Raw genomic sequence first — 22,800 nt, forward strand, 5'->3', positions numbered from 1 at the left:
CTAAGGGGTCCCTGCTTCATCTCTCAGCTAAGGGGTCCCTGCTTCATCTCTCTCAGCCAAGGGGTCCCTGCTTCATCTCTCTCAGCTAAGGGGTCCCTGCTTCATCTCTCTCAGCTAAGGGGTCCCTGCTTCATCTCTCTCAGCTAAGTGGTCCTACTCCCTGTTTTATCTCTCAGCTAAGGTGTCCCTGCTTCATCTCTCTCAGCTAAGTGGTCCTACTCCCTGTTTTATCTCTCAGCTAAGGCGTCCCTGCTTCATCTCTCTCTCAGCTAAGTGGTCCCACTCCCTGCTTTATCTCTCAACTAAGGGTCCCTGCTTCATCTTCCTCAGCCAAGGGGTCCCTGCTTCATCTCTCTCAGCTAAGGCGTCCCTGCTTCATTTCTCTCTCAGCTAAGTGGTCCCTGCTTCATTTCTCAGCCAAGGGGTCCCTGCTTCATCTCTCTCTCAGCTAAGGGGTCCCACTCCCTGCTTCATCTCTCTCTCAGCTAAGGGGTTCTTGGCCTGAAACTATGTTGAAGACCCCTTATGTAAAGTATGTCCAGGTTCAGTTGTCTTTTTGCATATCGCTGTAGGGCTGGGTTTCTCGGAACCTAATTTGGGACCTGTGCAGGAGGTAGTATAGGCTGCTATTCCTGAATTCTGAAAACAACAGAACTTTCTAAACATTCTAAATGTTCCACAAAAATGATAGCGTAAATTCTAAATGTTCCAAAAGTATAATTGCGTAAATAGCTGCTCTGATCGTCTATTTTTGCATTTTATGAGGGCCGTATACCACCTGCGTCAGTGGTATAGTTCTGGTTATAATGGGGGTGGAAAATGATCACACAACCTTTTATAAAGGGTTTCTGTTCCCACTAGTCAAAAAAGAGCCAGCACTGACTGGTTTGTGCACATGTGAGAGCTTGTCGGTTCCCCCCACACCCCCCCCAACGGTAGAGATTCAAACCACTATTGTTTGTTGTTTTTTATTTTTTTATTGTTTTCTTTCTGGTAACCTTTTGATTGTAATCCCTGCAGCCCTGTGAAGATGTCCCCATGCCCTGCGTAATCAGCTATGTATAACATGAAATAATAATAATTAAAAATTAAAAAAAAGACATTTTATAAATCGCACGTTTTTGTGAGAATTATTGAGTCTTAATTCCAGGATGGTGGATTAATCGATTGCTCTAAACCTTGTGGTTCTCAAAAGTGGGGTCAGCGGACCCCCAACCAAATGTGTTCCCGTGACTACTCGGGTGTGCAAACGTGTATCGCTTAAATCGGGTTCCCATAACCTCGTATGTCCAAACAAACCCTTACTTTTGATGATTTTCTTTTTGTTTTTTGTTCACGATTTTGTAACCCATTTTTCACCCCCGTTTCAATTATCTAATGTGATCCTGGGCTCTACATACCCTCCGTCAACCTAATCCCCATATATAGGGGACAAGGGGAGAGCAACAGACTTGAACTCATGCTTCGTTGGATGTAGCGCGTGGAAGGAACACGTTATAACAACCAGTTCCTTTCCCCTCCATCAGGTGCTGGCCAGGGGAAGGCAGTTTAGAGACCAGGATTACTGCATGTTTTTTGTGAGGGTATCTACCCTAGGGGACACGGGGAGAACATGCAAACTCCACACAGAAAGGCCCTTTCGCCTTTCGTATGGGCACTGATGACGCAGAGGAGGAAACGGCACCCACAGTGTCCAGAGCGGGAATCGAACCCAGGACTTTCTAGCTGTGAGGCGACAAGCACTACCAACTGTTCCACCGTGCCCCACTTTTGATGATTCTAATGCAAGGATCTTTTTGCATTTGATGATTCTAATGCAAAAATAGCAAATCTGCAAGCTTGAAATGTGGTGCATTGGTGAAAAACGTTGCGAGCTTGCAGATCTACGTGATGCTGTATGATATACGGCATTAATTTATGGCTACATCTGCTATTTTTTTATATTCATGAAACATATAATATTAATATATATTTTGACATCTTTTCTGGGGGTCCCTGGCACTAAAATGAATCCTTTTCAGATTTGGGTCTGCGGCCAAATACATATCAATTTGGGTGTCCAATTGGTTTGAGAACCACTGAATTCTGACACCTTCAATATAGACTTCTTATGGCTCTAGTCTACCATATCAAATATTCATTATAAATACATAATAAATGCTACAGCCCAAGTCTTTTATATATGCTGCATTTCTCACTGTGACTTGAATAAATCATTGTGTTTAACTTTAGCTCAACTTTGAGCTATAAATAGGTTTATATTTATTTATTTATTTACATAGGCTACATGCATTTCTTTCTTTTTTGAGCAGTGCCTCCGCTGATCCGCTCCATTACACAGCTTTGTGTGCATGTATGCGTATGTACGTGTATGTGTACATGTGTCCCAGCACGGACACCCCCACACCCTAAGTGGCCAGTAGAGTGCAGCACAGCGTAAAGTGGCTCAGAGTACACTACAGTACTGTAGTACTGAAGTCGTTCCGGGGACCACCCACACGATAACTGTCATTCTGGGCACGTTCAAGGGGCCCCTGGGCACGTTCATGGGGCCCCTGGGCACGTTCATGGGGCTCCTGGGCACGTTCATGGGGCCCCTGGGCACGTTCATGGGGCCCCTGGGCACGTTCATGGGGCTCCTGGGCACGTTGGTTCCGGGGACCATTCCCGATGGACCCCCACACGTAACTGTCATTTCTCCATGGTCTCGTACACAGGGAGGCTCGTCTGCATCATGGGGGTCCTGGATGTTTGAAACACTTTCAAGACTTTTTTTTCCCCAAAAATAATCACACTACAGTACAGAGCACAGTACAATACAGTACAGAGCACAGTACAATACAGTAACTATAACAAATTTACAATAGATCAGATCATCAAATTGGTGGGGATGATCAACCGATCAATGTCAAATTTGTTATATGCTGTATTACACGTACACAAAAGATATTTAAATTCACTGAATACAAATAAAAAAATGACATATTACAGTTTTTTAAGTAAAAAAAAATAAAGATTATAACAAAGGCAAGTTTATTTTCACGTAGCACATTTCAGGAAGGCAATTTAAATGTGCTTTACATACTAAAACATTAAGCAAATAAAGAAAACATATAAAGACATTTCACTTCCTATAGGAAAGGAAATAAAGAAGTGGTTAGTAAAATCTCCTGCATTCCCCTTACAGTGCATGTGTGCACTCACTGTATGTCTACACAGTGTAGACTAAATTTAGAGCACAGATTTTCAGTGTTGTCAAATGTACATTTTGTAATGAGTTAGTTAACAGTTTCTGTTAATTAACAGAAAAGTCTCTGGTATTTCGAACTTTAGTTACTTAGATGTGTCCCAGAATGATGATGCAGATGGTCCAGTCCAGCCATATTAAAAATAGATGTCACTCACTCTGGCTTTATATTATGTAAACCATGGTCTCGTTTAAAATCCAGCTGTAGGCTACGACGGTGTCGCTCGTTTCAAAGAGCAGATCTACAACCGACGCGTTGTTAGCTTGTAGATCTGCTCTTTGAGTGGCGACTGGCGACGGGGATGTTAAAGCTTAAACGCGCACGCACGCACGCACACAGACACACGCGCGCACTAGGCTACAGCAGCCACCATGTTTAATCTGACATGAATGTATAACAGCGCGACCCGCGGGGGCGTTTTATATGGAAAACGCATAGCGACAAGAACAGTGAACACTATATATTGTCTTTGTTTGTGGACTTTTTTCTTCATCGTTCTTTTGGCAGTAACTTCTTCCGGGTGTCTGGATGATCTCACGAACAGGTCCCGTGCAGGAGTCAGGACCTCTCCAAGACTAGCTACTTCCAGACTGGAGACCCGGGTTCGATCCGCGATCGCGATCCCAAAAGGAAACACACACGCACAACAAAAGAACTTCCCACCACAGTCCCACTAACTGATTTTCTTTTTTGTTATATTTTAAGATGCACTTGTGACTTCAAAACGGGCTGTTTTGCAATGGGGAGTGTATCTAAAAATGTATCCGATCGCGTTGCTTTGAAGTGCTTTTGTTGACAGTGTAGAGTTCAAGTTACAGTACCGAATTTTATTTGAAAATATATATATTTTTAAAGATCCCAAGGATTGTTAGTGTTGACGTCGCGGAACGATGAAACGCCGTTTATTGTTATTAATGTTCTGTGTGTTCTTAACGGGGGAAGCCGCGACTACAATGCCCGCAGCCGCAGATGTGTTGAGCCAGGACTATGGTGAGTTGAGATGTGATTTCATTTGTTTGTTACAAACTTCACAAAGTAAGCCATATTCACTTTAATGTCAATAAAGTTGACTCACAATCGACCCAAAATCACTAAATATTGATCGGTTTTCGGTCTAAATAATTAACCTCAAGTCCCGGCTGAATCCTTACAGTAAGCTACTGCGCCTGCCCTACAACACTATAAACACTGAGGCATTTAACATAAAGGTAAAAGGTCTCAATTTAACCCTTTCAAAATGTAAAATGTGTTGTACAGAGTTAAATGAATAGCTGGAGTATCCAGAACATGCATTGAATGAGTGAGTTGTGGTATGTTAATGGCTGGGCACATGGCTGCTGAACAGAGCACTGCTATTGTCTTGACTTATTGTAGAATGTAACTCATGACCTTCTGGTGAGGAAGAGAGTCATTTACGATGACAATGGAAGTGGTGGTAGGCATATATTCGCGTGGTTCTCATACCTTTTTCATTTCAAGGACCCAAACCAACCCAGTTTGGTATGCATTATTATTTTAGACCATGCTGGACCCCCATTAACTCTGAGAGTGTAAATGGAACCAAAATCCACCCTCAGAGTTACAGGCAGGTCTGTATAAGGGTCCATTTGGTTCCATTTGTACACGCTCAAGACTTACAGACCTGTAAGGGTCCATTGGGTTCGATCCATTTGTACTCTCAGAGTTACAGAATACAGACAACTATCAATCGTTTAGCTGGGGACCCCCTCAATGGCTCAATGGTAGGCCTACCCCATGGGGTTCCCCCTGACCCATACAAAGACAAAGTTCTCAACCCCAGTACTCCAGTCAAAGACTGGACTATTAGGGGTGTAACAATATATATTTGAACAGCGATACAATATGTATCACGATACATGGTTGACAATACGATACATGGACGATATTGGTTCATTATGGCGATTTATTTAAAATCGTTTAAGGGAAAATGTATGAATATCGATATAAATAAACACAGTGATTCTCTGGCAAAATACATTGACATTATATTTGAACACATGGACAAACCCGTACCTTGACATGAACACAGAATGTACACACATTTATCGATAGACCAAGTGGCAATATAGAATGGAAAAGTAATTAAACTTTTCCTCTTAAAATTGCTAAATACAACAGTATAGGCTACTTAATTGATACAATCAATTATTTGCATTGCAAAACTATTCAAGCAAAACGATATGATATGTTGCTGTTTACATTTCCATATAGCCTACTTCAATTTTATTTTCCGATGCAGTTACTATATTGTTACACCCCTAATAGGTAGCCTACTCCTGCTGGTCAAATGTTACTCCACTACCAGTTAAAGTTGCTCTGTCAGATTAGTTCAAAGTTATGGAAGATTTTAGTTGAAATGACGAAGTGCATTTTCTTTCTAATATCACTGCATTGCTTTATTGTAATTTAGAAAATGTAGGGAAAGAAAATAGAGAGAAGAATTGTGGAAATAGCTGACAGGGGCTATTTTTACTATGGTGGACAGTGTCACGACATTGACACGTTTTGTGTGGTGTCTGTGTGTCTGATGGTAGCCTGGTTTGGTTTCTTTGTTGGACGCTGTTCAAAGCGCTACACAAAGTTACACGACAGAAAGGGGAGGGGCACACCGCTAGGAGGACATGCTACAGCATGTTATGTGGACTGGCTTTGTTTGCACCCATGATGTCATGTTGTAGACCGGCACTGGTTCCCAAACAGTGGGTCGTGACTGAGTGAATATCCCGTTTTCTACATTCCTACATTTTGTTTTGAATTGTTTCAACAAATCTTCAATTCACCCCCATCAAAAAAAAATCTAAAAGTTTCAACTTGCAAGAGTTAAAAACGAATCCAAACATTTTTCAAAATAATTTAATAAATTAGTCAGTCTACCCACGAGCTGCTGCCGCCCCATAATGTAATCTGTGTCTGCAGACACTCTAGGATCCATGCTGTAGGCTAGTAATAATGTGGTAATGTGTGTTTGCAGACACTAACTCTGGGCTCCCTAAGTAAGTAAGTAAGCCTTGGTGGGGCAGGACGCAGGAGCCTATCTCCTGTTTCTGTCGCGTGAGGGCCCCTTGATATACTATACACAGTACAAGTACACACCCCCTGGACATGACGCAGGGACTTACCCTCAAAACCAACCCTTGATGCTGAGTATAGCCTATACCAAGCAGCGAGGCATTGGGTCCCATTTTTATAGTCTTTATATGACCAGAGCCAGCTGCCATATAGCGTAAGACAGTGTTACGACAACTCCGTTCAATTCATGGGGCCAGACATCATAGACTGCTGTCTATGGGCTCGCGCGAGTACATGAACCACGTGACCGGGCTGTTTTCTGCCCCCTCAATGTCGCAACTCTGTCTATACAGGCCGGGGATCGAACCCCCGACCTCCCAGTCTCAGTGCAGACACTCTTAACCACAAGGCCACTGAGCTGGTCGCTCCATGCTGTATTCATAATAATGTAGTAATGTGTGTATGTGTGTGTGTGTGTGTGTGTGTGTGCGTGCGTGTGCGCGCAGACACCCTGGCCTCCATGCTGTCAGACTTCGAGGTGCTGCCTGTCTCCAGTCTGCAGGCTCACTCTGTCAGGCGCAGAGACACCCAGAAGCCCACGCATGTGGAGAGACTGATCACCTTCACCGCCTTGCACAGGTACTGTGCTGTACTCCTCTCTGTGGACAGACTGCACTGCCCTAAAGCACTGCTTTTCGACCCTTTTTTGCATATCAAGGTGACAAGGTCCATCATTTATTCAGCACTTGAGCCACGGACCACCATTTGAAGAGATTTAGCCTCTCAGACCCAAGACTTGCAGTATGTTTTAACAGTGGGCGACAGCCAGACGGATTTTCCGGAAGTGCATTATTTGTCTATGGGACCCGGCGACTACCGGTGATAGCAGGCGAACGGACATCGCCCGAAAATAAAATAATAATTCATCTTTTCGGGAGATAACGGTCGATTGGGCGATGTGTCGGCCGATGCTCGCCCGCTCTTAAAACGTACTGTTAGAGTATTCAGTTATCGTTGGACAAGATCTTGTCCACAATTCCATGCTGTATTGATGCCGTCCCATAGGAGAGATAACAGGCAAATGTTGATCAAAATAACAACAATTCTCTAATTATGTAGACCTCTTGCAAATTAAGTAATGCAGATGTTTAACAATAGTTTTACTCTTGAGAGCGGAAAATGAAACCAAATGTACGGGTTTAATTTTACACTCTCAACAGCCAAAGATCTATAAGGGTCCATTTTGTTACCAACTCTCCGTCATTTAGCCGGGGACCACCTGACCACCATGGCACCAATGTTAAACAAAGAACAGTTCATTACAGAGCGATATGGTGCCATGGAATTCATTACATATTTCTGACACGAGAAGTGATGAGTTTAGACACTTAAAGTAGAAATTAAATAGTAATAGTAATGTAGAGCTATCGAATATATTAGTTTATGACTTAATGCCTTTGTGCTGTGATGTATGTTGTGATGAGTGAAGCCAAAGTACATGAACTATGCACAAACTGATAAAAGGGGTTAATAGTTTTTCAATTAGTCAGCCAAATGGGTTATTGGCAAGAATATAAGTGATATTATACTACACTAATGTGATATCACTGTTATTGATATCACTGTAATTGTTCCCTTCTAAAATGTGGATGGTTTCACAAGTGGTGTGTGTGTGTGTGTGTGTGTGTGTGTGTGTGTGTGTGTGTGTGTGTGTGTGTGTGTGTGTGTGTGTGTGTGTGTGTGTGTGTGTGTGTGTGTGTGTGTGTGTGTGTGTGTGTGTGTGTGTGTGTGTGTTGTGTGCACTGTGCAGACACTTCAGGCTGTACCTGCGGACCAACACAGATCTGTTCACGGAGGACTTCCGAGCCGTTGTGGTTGGAGACGACGGACAGGAGGAGGTCTACCCCGTCAACAGACACAACTACTTCACTGGACACCTCATCGGTCTGTCTGTCTGTCTGTCTGTCTCTCCTACACTGTCTGTCTCTCAGCTGTCCTACTGTCTGTCTGTCTCTCCTACACTGTCTGTCTCTCAGCTGTCCTACTGTCTGTCTGTCTCTCCTACACTGTCTGTCTCTCAGCTGTCCTACTGTCTGACTGTCTCTCCTACACTGTCTGTCTCTCAGCTGTCATACTCTGTCTGTCTGTCTCTCAGCTGTCCTGTCTGTCTGTCTGTCTGTCTGTCTGTCTCTCTCTCCTACACTGTCTGTCTCTCAGCTGTCCTGTCTGTCTGTCTGTCTCTCCTACACTGTCTGTTTCTCAGCGGTCCTACTGTCTGTCCCTCCATTTTAGTCTAGATTATATTTGTTTGACAAAATTGTCAAACAAATATAGTCATCATATATAGTATAGTATATATAATATAGTCATCATTTAATGTAGTTTTAATTAGGTTTCGTCGGAGAAAAATGGTACATTTCTCGTCATAGTTTTAGTCGACAGAATGAACACCGGAGCACTGTCTTTGACTGTCCAGGCGAGGAGAACTCGCGTGTCCAGGCCCACATCGACGACAACGACTTCTCTGCCCACATCCTGACTGACGACGCAGAGTACAACATGGAGGTACGTTTATACAAAACTAAAATACATAATGCATGGACACAGGACCACAATGGAAACAAGCTTCCCCCAGGGCTTTTTGTGTTGTCCTTCTAGCAACCACTGTGATATCGCTCCCCCGTACTATTGTCGAATGGAAGTTCTACAGGTGAGGGGACTTAGGCTCATTAGGTCCACTGACCAGAGCCTGACCAGAGCCTATTCTGGCGGTTCTGGACAACCGTGTATCCGACCGACTCGACACCGGGCACTGCACTCCCTCCCTGGTGACGGTTCTCGAGTTACGTGGATTACAATACAGACGTACGTGCATTTATTGTAAGATGTTGCCTCGTCTCCCCCGCCCACTGTGCCCAGCCTCTGTGGAGGTTTACAACGGCGCCCCCCGATGGCCGCCTGCTGATCTACCGCTCGGAGGACATCAGGAACCTCAGCAGACTGGCCCAGCCGCGGGTCTGTGGCTACGTCAACTACGACCTCAACCACCTGCTGCCTGGCGGCCTGCCGGTGGCCGTGTTGGAAGAACCAGAGGAAGAGGGTGAGTGAAGCCTGCCCTGCGGCCAGTGTTAATGTTGACGGCAACTTTTGATTTGGTTTTAGTCAATAAATAGTCTTTTGAATGAGAATATGTTTTAGTCATCTGCACAATGGTAGTTGGATTTGTCGACAAAAATATATATATTTTGGCGGGCTGCCGGGCCTTGATCCCCACTCCCCAGTTCAAATATGATCATTTTGGGGGTTCACAGCCTGAAAAGTAAGTAAGTAGATCAAGGCAGCAAAGGAGAAAGTTTGAGCGCTTTTACCACAAAAAGTACAAGTAAGGGTTTCAGATCATTCGAAGCTTGTTTCGCAAACGGTGCAGCTGTTGGGTTTATCTTATCTCGTCTTATTTGCAGTCTCTACAGCCGTACAACCAAAGGGTCTCTCTTTTCCACAGATAAAATACACATAGTTCCTGAGGTTATATATATGTGGTGCGTGAGCATAGCAGCCGCGGTGTTCTGGGGAAACCCTAACGGTGCTTGACATCTCCTGTGTGTTGTCGCAGAGTCTGCGGGGCGGTGGAAGCGCCAGGCGGTCGACCACACCAAGAACACGTGTCCTCTGCTGCTGGTGGCCGACCATCGCTTCTACAAACACATGGGCAGAGAGGAGGAGAGCACCACACTAAACTACCTGGTACGATGTACACTATGACACTGCACGGCACTTACACTTACACTTCGATGAGAGCACCACACTCAACTATCTGGTATAGGATAGGATAGTTGATTTTTGTGTTGTTGCTTTTTTTTTTTAACCCATTTTGACCTGAGATCAGATTAAAAAAACATCCTGACAGTTTTCTGAAAAAGCTACGTTTCTATGTCAGTGGTTCTTCGATTTTTCAAAAACAGCAGACCTACAAGCTCGTATGAGCTTGTAGGTCTGCTGTTTTTCACCCACACCAAAATGGGTTCCCGCCCCAAAATGGGTTAATGAACGACCTACTTGCACGTGTGTCCGCGTTTGCAGATCGAGTTGATTGATCGCGTGGATGACATCTACCGAAACACTTCCTGGGATGAAGACTACAAAGGCTACGGAGTTCAGATCCAACAGGTGAGAGGTCACACACCCTGCGTGCGTGCGAGTGTAACACCCATTTGACCACTTACCACGTCAGCCTATTGGAGAACCAAGGCTGTATACTATTGTACTGTACTGTACTGTACTATTGTACTGTACTACTAACTGTTCTTGCTGCTGTTCTCCCGTTGTCAGATCATCATAGAGAAGGGTCCCACCTCCGTACCGCCAGGGGCCGCTCACTTCAACATGAGAGGCAGTCCAGTGGAGGGCAGGGAAGTGTGGGACGTCAAGAGACTGCTGGAGGTAAGACGTTACGATCCAAGACAAAAATAATCACATGCCATCTCCGTATTTTGGCGGGCCTTGATGGCGTCGTGATGCCCGATTTATACACAGCTGTGTGCCGAGAATAGCCGATCTACAAGCTCACAGACACAGAGTGTGACACCCGCGCAGCCAAGCATGAAAGGACATGTCTTAGTTCCACTGGATGGATCTCTTGTTCCCGAGTCTCTCTGTGACATTTTCATCTAGTGTTTAAATGATGATGATGATAATACATATACAATTTATATAGTGCTTTTCTAAATACAAAAAGTTGCTTTACAAAATACAGAAACATACCCTAGGTGGGGTTGGCAAAAGGGCCTTTCTGTATGGGGGTTTTCAATGTTCTCCCCGTGTCCCCTGTAAGCCTATAGGGTTATGTTAACCTGACTCCACCAGATGATTTAAGTCGGTTGTGAAACATGGCGTTTTCCATCTGGCGGAGTCAGGTTAAGGGTATGTGCCCTCACAGAAAACATGCAGTGATCCTGGTCTCTATGTTTATGTTTATGTTCATTAACCCATTCTGACCTGAGATCAGATTCATACGAGGTTTTCCACTGGACACACACTGGTCTGATTAACCCATTCTGACCTGAGATCAGATTCTAAAAATGTCAGTCGTTCTTCGATTTTTAAAAAATAGCAGACCTACAAGCTCGTAGCGCGCCACTCGGTGGCGCGCTATGAGCTTGTAGATCTGCTATTTTTCAATAGCTAAAGCATAACATGATGCTAACACCAAAATGGGTTCCCGGTCAGAATGGGTTAAGGCATCCCCATTAGAGCCACATGAAAGAGCCTCTAGTCTTTCTGGGGTCCTTATACTAAAGTGCCTCCCCCTGGCCAGCCGGGGCGCCTGATGGAGGGGAAAGGAACTGGTTGGAATAACGTGTCACGTCCTATACCGGGTAAACTCCCCCCCCTGTCAGGTGATACGAAGTGGCCTGCTCACTCCTCAGGTTTGGTAGGGGGAGAATAGCGGCCAGGATCACATTTTCGGCAATTTGCACCGGATGAAAAAAAATGGGGTTACAAAATTTGCGGGAGAAACACAATAAAACTCAACACTGTGTGTTCATGGTCCTCACAGCAGTTCAGTGTGGACATCGCTGAGAAGGCGTCCCAGGTGTGTCTGGCTCACCTGTTCACCTACCAGGACTTTGACGAGGGGACCCTGGGCCTGGCGTACGTGGCCCCCTCCAGACATGGCATCCCTGGGGGCCTCTGCTCCGAGAGTAAGTCCTCTGACGATCAGTGTTCATTTGGACAGCATCGTCGAATGACAACTTGAGTTTAGTCGACAGAATCAACACTGGCCCTGATGTTCCTGCAGGGATTCATGGACTGGGTCTTTTTTTGTCCTATGCAACAAAATAATGATGTAATCCATATGAGATCCTGTCTAATGTCTCCTCTCCTGCTAAAAAGGAGGGTTCCTCTCGGAACCCTACGTAAAGTTTCTGGCATTTGGATGACTTTACAGTTTACATAGAGTCCCTCTGCATCTAACCCACGCAAAATGGTATACAGACGGTACATACCCTCGGAAATGGCCGTGCTACGGCCTTTGGGTGGTGGTGAGATGTTTCAAAAGAAGCATATATCTGCTATAGGAGACAACGGAAACCTCAGCTAATTTTCATTTGGCGCAGAAGCCGTTTGTTTGACCGTTTTGGCTGCTGTGAACTTCTCTCTTCCTTCCTTCCTTCCTTGACTTCCTTATTGACATCCCACTGTAGCGCCTCCAGCACTGGGGCTGGCTAGCTGAGACAGAGCAGATCACAGGAACGTGCGGACGCGCAGCTAGTCAGCCCCGGTGCTGGAGGCGGTACAGTGGGATGTACAATAAGGAAGTCATCTGTCAGAAGGGATCTGTCAGCTAGCAATGTACATCCCAGAATGTTGAATTCTTCTGGCCATTCTGGCTAAACTTAATTTGTATTGCACCTTTTTAAAGAACAGTCACAAAGGGCTTATTTATTAAATAGGGGAAAAAAAGACTGCTGTCCGTTGAAAGCAGCTTTATAAAAGGTGAGTTTTCAGAACGGATTTTAAACGGGGCGCCGATTTGGCAAGACTTTTCTCCTCGGACAAGGCAAGTGTAGGAAGGGCACGGCCACCTTTTGTGTTCAAAAGTAACAGATCGACTGGCCCGGGCCGGCCTAGCAGTCCGGGTGCCTGGGCTGGTGATCCAGCCTGGCAGTGTGTTGTGTTGTGTTTCCAGATTAGATTATTCTTTTTTTCCTTGCTTTTTTTTCTTCCCAAAATTCTAATCTGATCCACTCGGATAGGGATTAAAGGTTTTTTTTTACTCTTGGGATGTACCTCTCCTTGTGAGCTTGCCAATGGACTATTTTGGAAGAACAGGGCCTGCTCTGCCTGGGGTTCATGTGGTCGTTGACCCCAGCTACGGATGTCCCCATACACTTTTTTCGTTTCTGATCCGATCCCGATACCACAATGTCTGTGTTAGCCGATACCGATACCAGGGAATAATATTTATAATAATACAAAAAGAAGTCCACCAATGGGGAATAGTGTTTATAGCTATCTCGTGTTGTGTTTATAGCAGACTCCTAACTAAAATGTGCACTTGCAGTTTGGGCAACTCCAAAGCAAACTCCACATGCCCCAACATTTTATTTAACTGCTATAGTGTCAACCCCCTTACCCCTGTGTCCGATCTGTGGTTAGACTCATGGCATATTTGCCGATACCGATATGAACCGATATGACCAAATAAGGGCCGATCCGATACTTTTTCCGATACCGATACAGTGTCGGGACATCTCTAACCCCAGGACTGTTGTCTGTGTTGTCAGAGTGTCCTCCGTCGTCCACCGAAAACAGACCCATCTACCTGAACACCGGACTCACCAGCACCAAGAACTATGGCAAGACCATCCTCACCAAGGTCAGTTCCACTGGTCTAGAGCAGCGGTTTTCAACCAGTGCATGTTGTTGGTAACCAAATGGACCCGTATTAGATCCGTATGGGTCTATTTGGTTTCATCTTACGCTCTCAAGAGTTAAATTACACCTGCATTTGTCTACTTAATTTACAAGATGTCTGCACAATTAGCATGTCAAATAATTCTTTTTTTGGTCAACGTTTGCCTGTCATCTCTCCTGTACCACATCAATACAGCATGGAATTGTGGACAAAATCTTATCCAACGACAACAAAGTATTCCTTAGTTTGGGGTCTGCAATAGAGGGTATGCGCGTATCATCGTACCTGGAAGTTATGCGGGAACGCCCACTGAGTGCCAAAAAACTACTTTCTGGCCTTGACAGCCCATTCATAAAGCTTGAATTATCCTCTTTCTAGCCTTATACTGAAGCAGTAGAAGGCTATGGACCAGAGCTACCTTTCACCTAGTTTCACAGATCACTCAATCAGTTGTGATCTTGTATTTGCATGAATCCCTGGAACTGTTGAGCCGGTGAGACATTTTGGCCGATATCCGATATAATTAATTACTGTTATGGCCAATAACCGATATAACTGATGTCGATATGATCTCATTCTGTATTTAAAAAATATAATAATTTTGTCCTTCCTGAAAAAAATGCTGAAAAAATCTATTGTTATTGACTCTTTTGAAAGCTTCCCCAGAAAACACTGATAGAATCTGCAGCCTTCATCACAACACAAGGCTTTTTCAGGCCTTTTAAATTTATTTTTCAACATAATTATTATAAAATAAAATATCTGCTAAAACCGATTATTACCGATACCAATATTGCATTTTAAGGCCAATATCGGCGGACACCAATGTGATCATTGCGATTACCGATTCATTGCCCATCCCTGCCTGTAACGCGCGTGTTCCACATGGCCTCCTATACAGGAGGCAGACCTGGTGACGACGCACGAACTGGGCCATAACTTCGGAGCGGAACACGACCCGGACAACATCCCGTACTGCGCCCCCCGCGAGGACCAGGGGGGCAAGTACGTCATGTACCCCATCGCTGTGAGCGGAGACCACGTCAACAACAAGGTACATACAATATATTGGGGGCATAGGTCATTTTTATTTATTTTTATATATATATTACTTTATTCAGGGAGATGTACAAGGTTACTTTTACATCGTTGTTGGTTGTTTGTTATTGTTATTGGTGGCATTCCCAGTTTTTTGCAACCCTTCCCCTTAGGTTGGGCTGAATGACCAAGAGCGGTCACACTTGCCCAGCCTACCGTCCCGTTCACCCTCCCATGGGTCCTAGGGGAGGCAAAACATAATCATTTAAATTAATTTAAATACAACAAAATAAGGAAAAATAAATAGTAGAGTAAGTAAGATGAACAAAAAAGAGAAGAATAAATTAATAAAAAGAAAAAAAAAGAAAAAAGAAACATGACATAAACAGAGAATAAAACACAAACAATTACCAAATAGACATTTGGACATAGGTCATTTTTTTAATGAATCCCCAGGCTATTGTCCAATAGGGGGGGACTGCAGTTCTTGATTGATTGATTATTGATAACAATAGACACATTAAAAAGAGGCAAAGCCTTTAAAAAAAAAACATTAAAAAGGTAAAAGGAGCAGACAACATTAGCAGGAGAAAGTGCTGATGCATTCAAAGTACATGTGTGTAAAGTGCTATTCAACTCTCAGGATGTTGGCCTGTGCTGAATTTGGTTTACCACTGAGTCAATGAATAGAGCATGCCTTCTGGAGGGATACATTTAATTAAAACTTATGACATTCAGGCAGTACCACTCTTCAACCAGTAGAGGTCCTACCAGACCACTGGATCTAAAGTTGTCAGTAGAAGAGCAGCAGGGAGACCAAATACAACGACCACCCACGCACTGCTGTACACACGCTCGCACCACTGTACCCCTCCAACCGTACACCCTTTACCCAGTTTTAATTATACGTTGCTTTGTCAATGTCAACGTATGGGTATATTATTCTATCCACGCGTGCGAGCAGGTGTTCTCTAACTGCAGTAAGAGGTTCATAGTGAAGAGGTTGAGGAGAAAGGCGGCCCAGTGTTTCAGACAGAGGAACAGTAATGTGTGTGGGTGTGTGTGCGTGCGTGCGTGCGAGCAGGTGTTCTCTAACTGCAGTAAGAGGTCCATAGTGAAGAGGTTGAGGAGCAAGGCGAGCCAGTGTTTCAGACAGAGGAACAGTAATGTGTGTGGGAACTCGCGGGTGGAGCAGAGCGAGCAGTGTGACCCCGGCCTGCTCCACCTCAACACCGACCCCTGCTGCACCTCCGACTGCAAGCTCCGAGAACACGCACACTGCAGGTCAGCGCACGCAGGCACGCACGCATGCACGCACGCACGCACGCATCCTGATATGATGTTAACCGCTAAATCTAACTTCTAAATCACTGTTTCCCAAACACTTGGTCAGGACCCATTTGTGTCACGATTAAATACATATTTTATTTTCCGATATGTTTGGTTTTTAATTATTCAAATTCAAAACATTAAAAAAGGGCAAAAAGATAAAAAAAATCTGAGAATTTCCATAAATTAGAAAACGTAATGTTTAAAGCAGTAGTGAAAAGAGATGATCTATGGGAGTTTGTGGAATGCTAAATGCCTAAATTGTAATTGTAAATTGTAGATCTGCTATTTTCACTATAGTGTGGATCTCTGGGAGATATCACATTTCCGTTTTGGGTCACAGGCTAAAATGTTTCAGGGAACCAGTGCTCTAAATGTCTAATCCTATAACCACAACCTCGACCTGAATTTAGTGCTAATTATATTATTATTTCCCTGTGCAGTGACAGAAACAGCGTGTGCTGTAGTGACTGCCAGCATAAGGCCCAGGGAGAGGTGTGCCAGGAGCTGATTGACGCCACCTGTAAGGGCCGCTCCTACTGCACAGGTGAGTGGACATGTCCTTCTAGGGAAGTGGTTCTCAACCCCCAGGGGGGTCGGGGTCCCCATATGATTTATTAATCGTACAATACAACAGATATTGCATATTAGGTTCCCAACATGCATCGTTCCCATTACTGCATCAAAAGTAATCAACAAACTATAAGAACTGGTCAAACAATGGCCAAATTGTAAAATATTGTAAGAAAGAGGCAAACATTTTGAAAATAATCTATAATAAATCTCCTTGTGTCGCTTCTCGTGTTACTGGTGGTGTTAGCAGGTAACAGCAGTAACAGCAGCGTTTATTATTCTGTGTCTTGCAGGCAACGACAGTGAGTGTCCTCCCCCAGAGAATGCTCCTGATAAGACGGAGTGTCTGGACAGTGGAGAGTGCCGTGGAGGTGTGTGTGTCCCCTTCTGTGAGGCCATGCTGGACCTGCAGTCCTGTGCCTGTAATGGTAACGTAAACTTTATTTTTTTATTGTATTTGTTGTTTATTTATTGTTTTTGATAGTCTACAACAGTGTAGAGCAGGAGTCTTCAGTGTCTTCTTCTTTCCAGGCCAGGGACCACTTGAGAGAGATGAAGCAGGGCTTGAGAGTGTACAAATGGAACGTGTCCATTTGGTTCCATTTGTACAGAGTTATGGGGGTCCTTGAAATTAAAAAAGTTTGAGAACCACTGTGCTACACTAAATGGAACAGAGCCTTAAAGGAGAAATCCACACCAAAGCACATGTACCCTGAATCAACCTATAATCCTGTCCCAACATACGTGCTGGCCTTGAATTGTTTCATTCATTCATTCTCCACTGTGAAGGAAGTAGGCAAGGGGCCCGAGTTCTTTCCAAAATGGCTGGAGGGTGACCTCTGCATGTCTTCACCATTTCTCCTCACTAGAAACCAACTCATCGTGTAAGGTGTGTTGCCGCAGTGCCCGTGGTGTGTGTGCTCCCTACCAGGACACGTCGGAGAACTTCCTATTCCTCCGCAAGGGGAAACCTTGTACCGTGGGCTTCTGTGACGGAGATGTAAGTTATTCAATTGTGCATTTATATAGCACCTCTATCCAATGTATTTATTTACATAGATTGTGCATTACATTCACCCATTCACACACACACACACACATTCATACACCGATGGCAGAGGAAGCCATCGGGAGCAATTAGGGGTCTTGCTCAAGGACACTAACTCTGGAGGAGCCCGGTATCGAAGTGGCCACCCTACCCCTGAGCCACCGCCACTACAACTATTAAGACTATTACTACACATATTTACATGTATATTACCGTATCACCAGAGGTCCAATACAAACATCAGCAATTGGATCGAATTGGATATGAACTTTCTGGCTGCTGTTATGGCCGATAACCGATATAAACCGATGTGACATGATATGATGTTATCTCGTTCTGTATTTAAAGAATTCTAATAATTTTGTCCATTCTGAAAAAGGCATATAAACACAGAATTTGAAAAAGCAATAGGGGATGCACCGTTATTGAAATGTTGGCTCATATCCCAACATAAACAGCTTCAATGTAGTATTTGTATTTTTTAAATGTTCCAACGTGTTGACCCTTTGAAGGCTTCCCCAGAAAACACTGATAGAATCGGCAGCCTTCATCATCACAAAATAAAATACTTTTTCAGGCTTTAAAAATAATCAACATAATTATTATAAAATAAAATATCAGCCGATACCGATTCCGAACTTCAAAGCTCAAACTTGAACTATGAGAGATTTATCGAACACACCCACCCGTCCTTGGTTTTGGTGACTGATATTGTACTTCTAATACGTGAGGGGGCTGTGTTATTTCTATTACTTTATTCATTTATTTTTATTGTATTTAAAAAACTAATATATTATATAGGCATATATTATTTATTTTCCCAAATTAATTATAGTAGTAGACGTTCAAATGACCCCCAAACATGCTTGAACGTGAAGGTGAAATATCCCTTGGTTAAAAAGGGCAAACAAAACAGAAGGGCACTAAAATAAACGAATAGACAGTGAGTGACAATGTGTTGTTGCTTCCATAACTGTGTGTGTGTGTGTGTGTGTGTGTGTGTGTGTGTGTGTGTGTGCGCGTGTGTGTGTGCGTGTGCGTGTGCGCGTGCGCGTGCGCGTGCGGCATCAGGGTAAGTGCATGAAGCAGGTGCAGGATGTGATCGAGAGGCTGTGGGACTTCATAGACAAGCTGGACATCAACACGTTTGGCAAGTTCCTGGCGGACAACATCGTGGGCTCCGTGGTGGTGTTCTCTCTGGTGTTCTGGGTTCCTCTCAGCATCCTGGTGCACTGCGTGGTATGAATGAACAGCTCATGTAATCTATACGACTAGAGCCCCAACTCACATCGCTTTGACCGATATATGAGTACCACAGACGAAAAACAGTCTAAGTCCAAATTTCAGACTGACCCCTCCACGAAAAGGCCTTGTTGTCCTGACCCCTTATCTATCATTTATACATTATGGATCAATAGTGTGGACTTAGACTGTTTTTCGTCTGTGGCATTCAATTATATTGGCCATTATTTGGTATCTGTAATCATGCAGCCGATCTACAAGATCTACAAGCTCACAACACTAACGTGCGAGACATGGCCAAATCATTTCCAGGGGGTCCCCAGTCAAAAACCTTGAGAACCCTGGTCTAGAATGTATAATCACCACAACGTACATTCATTGTAGGATCATGATGCCCACTGATGAGTCATGACACTGTGTGTTCTTTCCTGCAGGATAAGAAGTTGGACCAGCAATACGAGCAGAACACCAAATCTCTGTTCTTCCCCAGTGTAAGTACCGCATACTGAATGTTGACCCTCTAAAAGCAATCCCTGGAAGTCATGGCGTCATCAAAGCTCGCCTATTGGATCAGTGCTTCTCAGACCCCAAATGATCTTTGGCCACGGACCCCCCCGTTTGAAAACGATTTAGTGTCCATAAGAGAAGATGTTTGTATAGTATAGTACAGGTATACTATTACTAACACGAATGGGGTTTGTGTGACTGTGTGTGTGTGTGTGTGTGCGTGCGGGCGTATATGTGCATGTGTCCAGAATGCAGAGCTTCTGAGCAGCCTGGAGTCGGCCTCCGTCCGCATCTTCAAACCCCCGGTGCTCTCCTCCTCCTCCTCCGCGGCTCCCGTCAGGGGCCCGTCCTTCCAGCCGTGGGGCCCTCAGCAGCCCTGGGGCCCTCAGCAGCCCTGGGGCCCCCAGCAGACCAGCACGCCCCCCGTCTCCGTCTCCAGCCCGCCAGGCCACGGCCACGGCCACGACTACATCCACGCCTCCAACTCCAACCCCCCCGCCGCCGCCGCCGCCCACAGCCCGGTCCGCGACCACAGCCCCACTCCTTCTCTGCCGCCGCTGGACAGCCCCCGCATGGCCACCATCCAGGAGGCCCCCAGCCTCGACTCCCACCTGGACGAGGAGCTCCTGGAGGACGGGGGCGAGGAGGAGGCCTTCGCAGCCCTGGGCTCCCGCTCCTTCCAGGACCTGACGGAGCACGGCCTGGCGGGGCGGAGCGACAGGGCCCTGCCGTTCCGACTGCAGCGACAGCGACGGGTCAACAGCAAGGAGACCGAGTGCTGAGAGAGAGCACTGGCTTGGAACTTGTGAATAGACCGGTGCGTATAGGATTCTGTGTGTTTGGTATGTTTATGATGCGTATGGTTGTGGTGCTTGCGTCGCGGCTTACAGTAAGCGAAGCAAGTCACGGTTCGTTGTCTTGCTCAAGGACACGGTCGGTTGACGGGTAAGGGATTTCAACGTCTTAAAGTTACAAAATGCTTTTTTTAACCACTTGGTGCTGTGCCATCCTACACATTGTGCACAAACAGTTTTTGTACACTCTTCCTATTTAAATTAACACTAAAGGCCCTGACACACTCAAAAGCGTACGTACGATTCCGCCTGTTCACGTCATGTATTTAATTTAAAAAAAAACAGACTTGTGTTTTATAGGGCGGTCAACCAAGTGATAACAAGTGCAATGACCATTTTGGATGGTCTGGGCCATGCGTCGACAGTCTTAAAATAGAACCAAACTCTTAAAGACCAGTCAACAGGTTTTGACACGTCCATTTGGTGTGGCTCCAGTGTGGCTGCATCCGCTGTAAACAATGGATGTGTTTGATGACGTGAGCGTCAGTGTGTCAGGCCTTTAATATCGGGTGTATTACGTTTACATTTATGGCACGTTTAGTCGACATGCTTACAGTACGTTGCAGATTTCAGATCTTTAAAGTCATACGATGTTTTATTTAAGCTCTTGGTGGAACCAAATGGACCCTTTACAGGTCCATTCGGTTCCCTTTGTATGCTCTTCTGGATCACTAAGGACTTTACTGTGTGGACATGCGACTGTCTACTACTGCAAACAGAAGTATCATAGTAAAGGGATTTTCACATGTCTAGTAAATAGTCATTCATTTTCAATGAGAGGCATGCGGACAGGTACGGAGGCACGGGCAATCTGACACGTCCGTGCTTGTTTCGCGCACAACCGCTGCCAAAGTTGTTGAAATTGTATCTACTGTACATGACAAACAAATATGTCTATGGTTCTCAAAGTGTTGGTCCAAATGAACCCTTACGGGTCTGTAACTGTGTACAAATGGAACCAAATTTGTTCCATTTGTACACTCTCGCAGTTATGGGGGTCCTTGAAGTTAAAATGTTTGAGAGAACCACTATTAACACGAGGAGGACAGTGCAATTTGATCTACATTATCTAAATCGTATCTACGTGACGCGTAGACATGTGAAAAGAGACCTTTACTGTGTGGAGTCTGTCTCAGCACTGAGGATTACTGTAAACCAGCTGGACTGGAGGGACAGCTTTTCCACATTTTGCACATCAGAGCAGTACCAGTCTAATTTTGTCGTACCTCGTAGCTGACCAGTACAAGCACAGTCTAATTCAGTTGTACTGAGCTGACCGTTACAACCAGTGTACTGGGAGCTGACCAGTAAGGTTCAGTGCCTGGCTCAAGGACACAAACTGGTTATTGAAACCTTTTCTTTGGATTCAGTGTTTTGTTTCGGGGCTTTTTCCAGACGTCAGCCATATTTGTTTTATTATGATTATCAGGGTCCTCCTCAGTATTTTCTGTTAAGGTTTCTTATGACAATCACTAGAGTGCCCGAATGTAAGAAAAGTTAATTGATTAAAAAGGTATAATTCAAAATAGTCTTGTTGATTCATATTGCACAGTGAAAAAGGTCTCTGACACTGCACCGTTACCATGTGCGCATAAACTTTTTTTTTTCTATAAACATGCATCTTCCTATTTATTGATTTGACTATGTTGACAAGTCTCCGTTTTTACTATGTTAGATATTGTCAGAATCTGTTTTGTTTGCGTTCGTACAATACATGTGCTCAAAGAGTGACCTGTTTTGCTGTGCAGTAAGTCAATGAGGAGAATAATTATCAACAGAAAAGCTATTGAACATATCTCATCAATTTAACGGAGTTACATCAAGGCACAGTATAGATCTACACAACACAAATCTCTACTAGAGTGTCATTTAGCTATAGCCTGCCCTACACCCTTAATTATAGCTTCAACTATAGCCCTTTTAAAAAGGTCATAAATATTCATCAGTTTTCAGAATGTTTACCTACAGTAGAGTATAATGCCATGCCATATATATATATATATTCACAGTGAGATCTGTGTTCCCAGCAAGGATCGCCCCACCAGTTCAAACCTATGGTTCAAACACCACTCAGACAGTGTTGCCAAGTCTTCTTGTTATAAGCCACTTTGGGCTCACTTGTAAAAATGTGTAGTTGTTGACCTGGCATCCACATTTTGGCCTGGTGAAAATGTTTGGTATTTTATTAAATTATCTTCACACATTTATAAAGCTAGCTAAATTAGCAGATCTAGATTGTGAGCTTGCAGATCAGCTATTTTTCCTATATGAATAGCCTACACAAGTGCCTTGGGATTTTGACTTTGGTCAAGCTGTTATTTAAATAATTCACTGCATTTATTTTTTTGTTATGTTTGTCATTGTTAAAATGTATTGTGATTATGTTGCTATTAACTCCCATGCACTGCCTTGTATCGAACATTATTATTATTATTATTATTACATATTGCTGTACATTGTGGTGTACCGGTACCACCTCACCACCTGTCTATTCTCACTCCATTCTGTATA

At 44.3% G+C, this 22,800-nt stretch overlaps 1 protein-coding gene across 1 annotated transcript; it reads left to right on the plus strand.

Moving 5' to 3' along the window:
- Positions 1-3,617: 3,617 nt before the first annotated feature.
- Positions 3,618-20,317, plus strand: adam17b (ADAM metallopeptidase domain 17b). Its single transcript, XM_080791671.1, has 18 exons — positions 3,618-4,238; positions 6,785-6,917; positions 8,089-8,222; positions 8,755-8,843; positions 9,198-9,378; positions 9,892-10,022; positions 10,359-10,445; positions 10,608-10,718; positions 11,836-11,980; positions 13,568-13,659; positions 14,600-14,752; positions 15,821-16,020; positions 16,509-16,612; positions 16,932-17,066; positions 17,508-17,638; positions 18,758-18,925; positions 19,363-19,419; positions 19,684-20,317. Exons 1-18 carry the CDS (start codon positions 4,139-4,141, stop codon positions 20,215-20,217), a joined length of 2,685 nt encoding a protein of 894 aa, XP_080647797.1. The 5' UTR covers positions 3,618-4,138; the 3' UTR covers positions 20,218-20,317.
- The last annotated feature ends 2,483 nt before the right edge of the window (positions 20,318-22,800 follow it).

This window comes from Protomyctophum bolini (assembly GCF_963924005.1).
Source record: "Protomyctophum bolini genome assembly, chromosome: 19".
Lineage (NCBI taxonomy): Eukaryota > Metazoa > Chordata > Actinopteri > Myctophiformes > Myctophidae > Protomyctophum > Protomyctophum bolini.